Source organism: Haliotis rubra, unplaced genomic scaffold (assembly GCF_003918875.1).
Source record: "Haliotis rubra isolate DU_JTF1 unplaced genomic scaffold, ASM391887v1 Scf788, whole genome shotgun sequence".
Taxonomy (NCBI): Eukaryota; Metazoa; Mollusca; class Gastropoda; order Lepetellida; family Haliotidae; genus Haliotis; species Haliotis rubra.
In genome coordinates this window covers 184,524-193,536 of record NW_025767510.1, presented here as the reverse complement: position 1 = coordinate 193,536, position 9,013 = coordinate 184,524, and the positions used below count along the sequence as shown (strand labels likewise).

At 39.9% G+C, this 9,013-nt stretch overlaps 1 protein-coding gene across 1 annotated transcript in view; it reads left to right on the top strand.

Moving 5' to 3' along the window:
• Nucleotides 1-2,602: 2,602 nt before the first annotated feature.
• LOC124261062 (endonuclease/exonuclease/phosphatase family domain-containing protein 1-like) overlaps nt 2,603-9,013 on the top strand; it is a 30,854-nt gene continuing 24,443 nt past the window's right edge. Inside the window, 4 exon segments of the mRNA XM_046695382.1 lie at nt 2,603-2,875; nt 7,522-7,827; nt 7,829-8,282; nt 8,285-8,633. Coding sequence (XP_046551338.1) covers nt 7,672-7,827; nt 7,829-8,282; nt 8,285-8,633 — 959 coding nt within the window. The 5' untranslated portion in view covers nt 2,603-2,875; nt 7,522-7,671.

Below are 9,013 nucleotides of genomic sequence, written 5' to 3'. Positions count from 1 at the left end.
AGACTACTGCTTAGTCTCTGAATATATAAATTTTGATAGTAACAAATAAACCCATTTAAATTGAAAAGGAGCCCCAGTCAGATAGGAATTCCAGAGGGAATCTAGACTTACTTCATTTAGGGCTCTAGTATTGCAGGGAGGGCTATAGCCTTGCTGTACTGAATGCTGAGCCCATGGATGTATAGTAATGCTATCCTTCGAAGAGGCAAATCTAGATAAGCAGACAAGACCTCAATCTGTTATTTATTATTTTTTAGAAATTATCATTTTAACTATTCATTTTTACCTTAGAGACTTGCGTAAGTCTAGGAGGGCTAGGCAGTAGGGAAAATAAAAATAATGTGGTTCAGGGACTAACACAGACTAACACTGTATGGACGTCATGGAAGTGGCGAAAAGGAGTGAGTGAGTTGAGTTTTACGCCGCACTCAGCAATATTCGAGCTATAAGGCAGCGGTCTGTAAATAATCGAGTCTGGACCAGACAGTCCAGTGATCAACAGCATGGGCATCGATCTGCGCAATTGGGAACCGGGCGAAAAGGAACCTGTTGCTCCCAGTACAATATGGGTTGTACTGGTCTAATGTTACACACTGCTTAAAGTGGACTTTACACATCATACATTGTGTGATACTAAGCAAGTGGTGGTGTGGTGGGAATATGTCTCTGTGTAATATGACCACATAATTGTGATTGAGCACCTGTTTACATTGGAACACTGTACTGATATCTTAAGTATCATTGAAACTGTATCACAACAGCTGTTCATAATGAGCCTTGTCCAATGAAACGAGTGGTTGATAGTATGGAACCAGACCACATTAGCAAGGTGACATACTCGGCCAGGTTACACAGTTTCTTGTTTGGTTGCCAGGTCCTGGGTTGGTGGAATCTCCACAGGCTAAAGTTCAGTGTTGTAATTGTATGTTACTCTGAAGACTGAACTAAACAGCTGATTATCTGTGTCACTGAATGAACCTTTGTCAGTTCAGGGTGAGGGAGGAATTTCTTATTACATCTAGTATTAATAGAATATTATGCTCTCATCAATTTTTGACATGAATGTTTTGTCCCTCATTGAATATTTTTCAAACTAATTCAGTCAAGACTTAATCTTGATTTTAATCTGAAGCTCTTCACAGTCACAATCAAGGTAAAACCTTGATATTAAATTGAAGCTTGTTTAATGAGTTATAAGTCATTCTGGTATATATTTCACCTTTCTAAATATTAGTCTCATAATCATTCGTTGTTTTGTGCTTGCTTATGATCATAACAGACAATGACAATTTTCCCAAATTAAAACTGAAAAAGATACTCATGTTTGCTACATGATGGTTTAGTGGTGGTTCAAGACCAAATGTATGTAGTTGCATAATCATAGACCATCAAGGGGTATATGGAAGCATGGGCGGATCCAGGTTCGAACCCCCTGAACCACCCATTGGCTCCGCCAACGCAAAAAAATATCTTCAATGTGATCTTAAGTCATTTTCAAAAGGGGTGGGGTAGGGGGTGGGGTTTTTCGAACCCCCTGAACCCCCCCTCTGGATCCGCCGCTGGGAAGGCATTTTGTGTAACAGCTTTGAAAATAGCTTGTTATGTATATCAACACATTCATACACAGTGTTCAGGTGAGGCAGGGCAGAGAGGTCAAACCACCCACAATAATCACGCTCCCCACACCCAACATTTCTGTGTCTCCAACACCCTTCAGTGTATGAAATAAGGCCCGTCCGACCGCCCAAGACAGGTTAGATTTCTGACGGACGGTCAAAATTTACAGCAAGCCAGCCTGATGGTCTGGTAATTTTTTTTAGATGTTCCATACATATGAGTAAATTCACCATGTCTTGGTGTCTGGTCTGGTTAAATTCCATTTGGGCTGGTAACATTTTGAAGTTAGCTGCGTTTCTGGCTTATTTCATACACTGCACCCTTACACCCACAGCATTTTTGTGTCACCCACACCTTGACAAAACAATACCTCCCACACCTTGATTATTCCCACCCCAAGCCCCACCCCACAACATATTTGTGTCTCCCACACCTTGAACAAAGCAATCATATTCCCACCCCCACAACATTTTTGTGTCTCCCACACCTTGAACAAAGCAATCATATTCCCACCCCAAAGCAATCATATTCCCACATTTTTGTGTCACCCACACCTTCAATTCAACAGCAATCATATTCCCACCCCCACACCATTTTTGTGTCTCCCACACCTTGAATAAAGCAATCATATTCCCACCCCCACAACATTTTTGTGTCACCCACACCCTCAACAAAGCAATCATATTCCCACCCCCACAACATTTTTGTGTCACCCACACCTTGAACAAAGCAATCATATATTGAGTTTTCAATATTGAATTCAAAATATTGCTTGTAGCCATTAATGAACAAGTGTGCTGGATGTCCTCAGTTACAGTTCACCGATGTGTCAAAACAATTTTCAGTTCAGTCTGTTCTCGTTTTACACAGACATAATTAGCAGGTGAAGCAGAAATTATAATCTGCTCGAGTGCTGAGAGGAATTCATCAGATGTACACCTGCCCATGTGTTGCGATCAGTGCTGAAGGCACGTACAACAGACATGACCAGGATAAGTACATAGTGGTCACACGTCACGGATCGGTAGCCACGGCGAGCCCCAGTGCAAAAAGTAGCATGAAAAGTGGAGTAAGCGTGCTGCACTTGAATTAAATCGCACATGTTACAGCTCAATAGTAGCTGTTCAATACACCAAGGCCGTGGTGTTTGCCGTGACACACAGTCAGCAGAAGGTCCTTGGCTTCGTATGGATACACTGTATGTGCTGCTGTGTGGAGTGTCAGATATATACATTACCAGCAGGTTGTGGAGCATCAGGTGAGTTGTCGGTTCGACTGGGTTATCAGGGGAATGCGCTGTTGTCAGTTTCAGCTTGGTGAGGGTTGGTTTAAGTATTATGGACTGATACAATGTAACAGGGTTCGTCTATGATGCTTGGAATAGGAGTGCAGAATTGATCATGTTCAGGTAGAAAACCATGTCTGGGGATATCTGGTCCATTATAGTGTTTACTGATGGACTAACAACAACAACAATAGAAATGTTATAATGATAACAGCAATAATGATAAATATTGATGATGATGACCATGATGACGACTACAGATGATGATGATGATGATGATGATGACGACTACATATGATGATGATGACTACATATGATGATGATGATGATGACTACATATGATGATGATGATGATGACGACTACAGATGATGATGATGATGACTACATATGATGATGATGATGATGACGACTACAGATGATGATGATGACGACTACATATGATGATGATGATGATGATGATGATGACGACTACATATGATGATGATGATGATGATGACGACTACATATGATGATGATGATGATGATGATGACGACTACATATGATGATGATGACTACATATGATGATGATGATGATGACTACATATGATGATGATGATGATGACTACAGATGATGATGATGATGACTACATATGATGATGATGATGATGACGACTACAGATGATGATGATGATGACTACATATGATGATGATGACTACAGATGATGATGATGATGATGACTACAGATAATGATGATGATGATGACGACGACAGTGATGATGACGATGACAGTGATGATGATGTCGACTACAGATGATGATGACGACGATGACGACTACAGATGATGATGATGATAATGATAGTGATGATGATGATGACAGTGATGATGAGGACGACAATGATGATGATGACGACAGTGATGATGATGATGATGATGATGATGATGATGATGATAACCATGATTTTAAATGAACAAATACTTTTCAATTTTTATTCAATTTTATTTTCAATTATATTTTTAGAACACAGCACCCTTATGAGCCCTTGTGAATATCGCACAAGGACACCTTGTTGGCTGATAGTACGCAGAAAATATGAAATATATGTTGAGTTATTTCAAGACCAGAATAGTGGAGTTATTAGATAATACACAGTTAACCGAGTTGGTACTGTGTATATTTCTCATTTCGTTTTGAAAGAATCAAATGTAAATAGAGACAATTGTAGCAATGCCAGAAGTCAACAAGAATATATTGATTCTTATCCACTGTTCTAAAACAAGACAATTTTGTAAGTCAGATATCAGTAAATCAGTTTTTAGGATCTAGGATTGCTAGGGTTATTCCTTTGTCCTAACATTGGCCAAAGCATGGAAGCAGTACTCGCAGATAGTCATTGTTATTCCGATGAATCCAGTGTTCATGGCCGTTATGGCTTGATATGCAAATTACTATGACTCACATCTGTTGATGCAAGGATCGTGGAGTCGATTATGGAATATTTCAGAATGGAGACAGCTCACTGACTGTTGTAAAGCAGATTTGCTGGTATGTCTTGAGATTCAAAACAGTGAGCAAGTGTCAGTGAGTGAGTGATTCAGTCAGTCAGTCAGTCAGAGTGGTTTAGCACTGCATGGACAGTTTTCCAGTTGTGTCATGGTGTGTCATGCTAATGCTGGAATTAAGCCTGACGTGAGTATAAGCAGCAGTAAGCTGACCCTTTGATGTTTTGGAACAAGGAACTGACTACTGTTTAAAAGATGGAGGATAAGAAAAATTACAAATGTACAAATCTAAATTGGACCAGTTTTAGATATGCTAGATGCCCTGATGAAATTGGAGGTTGTTTCACAGGTCTTTTTAATATTTATATTTAAGCAGTATTGAAAAAATATTCTGTCCCTCAGCAAAACTCAAGGGTCTCAAGTAAGTACACTTTCACGCGGAGGAAGAATGATATTTTGTTGTCAATGACATTACTGCCTCTTGGGAGGATTTCTTTGACTTGCATAACCGAAAACCACTCACGTGTGAAATGAAGGGAGGGTTCATTTTCTCAGTGGTTTAGTTAACACGCAACTTTACTCACATTGAGTTCACAAAATGTTTTATGTTGGAGAAGTATGTGCAAGGCATGAGAAAGGTGGATTATTTAGCATTCCAGCTCTGATTTACTTTTGTCCTATTTCTCTTTTATATGTGTTATGGGAATGGAAATGGTAACTGGTAATATTTCTCACCAGGCAGGGAAAGATATGGGGTGTCAAACAAAAAGGGAATTCCCATGATAAAATTGTATGAAAGATTGGTCTTTATTTAGCATAAAGGTGATGCAGGGCAAATGCAGTAAGGAACCAGTCTGTAAGTACAGGACTCCTGTTTAGTGTTGTCAGTATGAAACAGAATGTCATTTTGATGACCCGTGAAGATCCGGGGTAGAATAGGTCTTCAGCAACCCATGCTTGCCACAAAAGGCGACTATGCTTGTCGTAAGAGGCAACTAACGGGATCGGGTAGTCATGCTCGCTGACTTGGTTGAGACATGTCATCGGTTCCCAATTTCGCAGATCGATGCTCATGCTGTTGATCCCTGTATTGTCTGGTCCAGACTGGATTATTTACAGACCGCCGCCATATAGCTGGAATATTGCTGAGTGCGGCATAAGACTAAACTCACTCACTCACTCATTTTGAGATCTGAGTAGATACACAAGATTGGAAACCTATAGTTTGTGCCTTGCCTTAGTCTTGTGTATGATCTGAGCAGTGCCCACAGTATTCACCTTCGTAATTGCACAATGGTAAACACTTCATCCTCTTTTTCATGTAGGAATGTATCTAAACCTGCTCAGAGGCTGATGTACAGACCAGATCTCCAACAAATATTAGCAAAAAATACTGCATTACCATAAACCATGTACTACAATGCACGGAAAATCAGAGACCTGTATAGCAGGATTATGTGAGAATTAAAAATATATATATCCCAAACCTCAGTATTCACCTACAACTGATGTGATGGCTTTGTGGATGTGTCATCAGTGAATTTCAGTGACCGAACAAAGGAAGTGTAAGGCAATATTGAAAAATCTCAATTTTGATCACATTTTTTTCCTAAATTTCCTTTTGATAATCCAATAGATCAATAGTTTGGAATCATGAATAAATCCCAGTGTATAGTCAAGAGAGAATACTCAGTGTACATCTCCTCATCTTCAATAAATGAATTATTACGTTTTCATGCCTGCTGAGCATAGTTTGTGACAGTTTATATTTATATACGATGTACCTTCCCTACAGGATATCATGTGGTTGGTTCCATAGCAAACATCTATGCTTCTGTTATATTGTAGCATGATCAGATGTCTTTATTAAATCGATCATCTCTATATGTTCAGCAAGAACTAGTCTTGCTTCTTAACATGACATATTTAACTATGACTGGCGTGACAACCAGCAGAAGAAGGATGTGTTTTTACAGATTCAAGACTGATGGATCGACAGGTCTCCACGTGTTGCTGTTGCCGTCTGCTCATTCCATTCCAATAACTCGTCTCTGTTGAATAGATTTGTGAACCTGTGAATCACTTGGCAAAGTTCACATACTCGTTTGCCTTTTGTCTGACATCTTTTTACAAATTGATGAAATTCTAGTTTATAATGGGACTATTGTGTAAATTTTGGTCTGAAATTGCAACTGCTAAAGGAAAGCATGTGTTGCCATTATTCTAGTTTAAGGTCAGCCATTTTTGGTCAATATCTGCTGGTTGATACCTCAGTGCTTGAAGGTGATGGCAGCAATGACAATGATGCTATATCCCTAGACACGATACACACGCTAACTACAACTGAATATTAATACATGTAGGTTATTGTTGATGCTAGAAACTGCATCAGGACTTACCTTGCCCTACAACACTAGGAGTTCAGGACCCTAAGTAACTAATTTCAAGGGTCCTCACAAGAAGGCACAGGTGACACCATTAGTGGGAGGGGAAATTATATATTTCACCAACATGAGTGAAGAAATTGCTACAAAATGTTACCTGTAGACTAAAAATCATTCTGTTTCCTGTTTTGTAAAATCATGCATCGCATAGCGTGACCTCACTAGTGTGATGTGTGTCAATATAGGGCATGTAAGTCTCGGGAGGTTCCCAGCTCCGTTTGTGTGCGCTAACTTACAATATGAGAGACAGGGCTAAGCTTACTTCCAGTACAAGATATCTGGTGACAAGCATTTATTCAAGGACCAGTTCTGGTTCCAAATTTCACGACAGCCAAATATGACTTTCCTTGTCTGGACCAAGTGTACAACCATGCTCGACTCTCACAGCTGTTGGCAGTCGTTATAGTTGGCTAAGTTGGTGATGGTTAGATCGGAAATTTGTTATTCCTGCAAGGATTGTCGGTTCCTTACCATCAACTGACAATCATGAGACCATTTGAAAAAGTATGAAACATTGTTTGTCACTGGAAGTACTAGGTCTTGCGAAGTGCAGTGACCTACTTACGGGCCCTATTATGACTGAGCACTGTCCCAGGCCTGCTATTAAGTAATCAGAAAAGTTTAACTGTTTTTATTTTCCTCAGATCTTGTTTTCACACCGTGAAATTAAATATATTTCTTTACCATTTCAGGAAATGGCCTATAACAAGAACAAGACTGTTCAAGGGCATAAACTTATGAAGGAAACAAAACAGTAAGGTAGAAGACTAACAGCCAATCAGCCCAATGAAGGACGTCACATGACAAGCTGAGATTGGCGGTCATATTACAAGCAGAACAAGATGGGTGCAGTAAACAGTTGCTGCATACCTCGACGATCGTTCGAGGAATGCAGGGAAAACAAGATCAGTACACCCCGCATCAAGGGTCATCGGCGTAATTTAAACGCCACCTTTAATTTTTCATTTGGCGATGATGATAGCGGAAACAACTACGACCTTGCTTAACATTAACATAGCCACGGAGGAAGAGCTGATGACACTTCCTGGAATAAACAGATCAACAGCACAAAATATTATCGACTACAGGAGACAGATCAGCAGTTTCAAGAAAATTGAAGACCTTGCCTTAGTATCAGGCGTTGGTGCTACAAAATTGAGTCATATTCGATCTGAGATTTGTGTCAGTAGTAAACGCACTCCCAGCTTACACAGTAATTCACCCGATGGCAGTAAATCGGATTTGAACAGCAGCACAACGTCAAGCTACCGTGAGAGGAAGAAGTCAAACGGGACGTCCCCCGTCAAGGTCAACGTGAACTCAGCCAATGTCTTCCAGCTGATGAAGGTCAAGGGTCTTGGTCAGAGTCTTGCTGAAAATATTGTGATATATCGTGACAAAAAGGGTCCGTTTAAATCTATCGATGATCTAGTCAAGGTGAAGGGCATTGGTCCAGTATACTGAGTGCAATACAGCATAGTTTGACATTAGATGACATCGATGCTGCAAAGAAACCAAGTGTGTACACAAATGGAGGGTTGCCAAATCATAGCAATAATGATAGTCATTGTGAAGGTACTGACATCGGAAGGAATAGTTCCAGAGCTTCCATGGAAAATTTGGTGGATATACTCGGTCCACTTTCCAAAAAACCCTTTCGGGCGGAAGTAGCACCGTTTAATTTCAAGTGGAAAAACAGACGAGTGTTTCGTATTGCCAGTTGGAATCTTGAACAGTTTTCTGAGGAAAAAAGCCAGAATCCAGGAGTGCAGGAAGTGGTGGCCATGACCTTGCTGGAAAATGGGTTTGTATTTTGATGATTTTTACACTCATTACAATAGATATCTCATTATACATATACATAGGCAATAAAGTGAAGATACTGTTAGAATTGTCTTCAGCATCCTATGTTTGTATGAGGCGACTAATGGGATTGGGTGGTCAGACTCACAAACTTGGTTGATGCATGCCAGTTGTGCAGATCGATGTTCATGCTGTTGATCACCGGATTGTCTGGTCCAGACTCGATTATTTATGATTGCTATCATTTAGAGAGAGTGGTATTAAACAACATAGGAGAAAGTTGATATGTTTATGTGTGGATCATCCACAAGTAGGAAATGTTTTCAGTCCAAGACAAGGAAAGACATTATTCAAAACTAACTTTAAAAATATTTATCGACA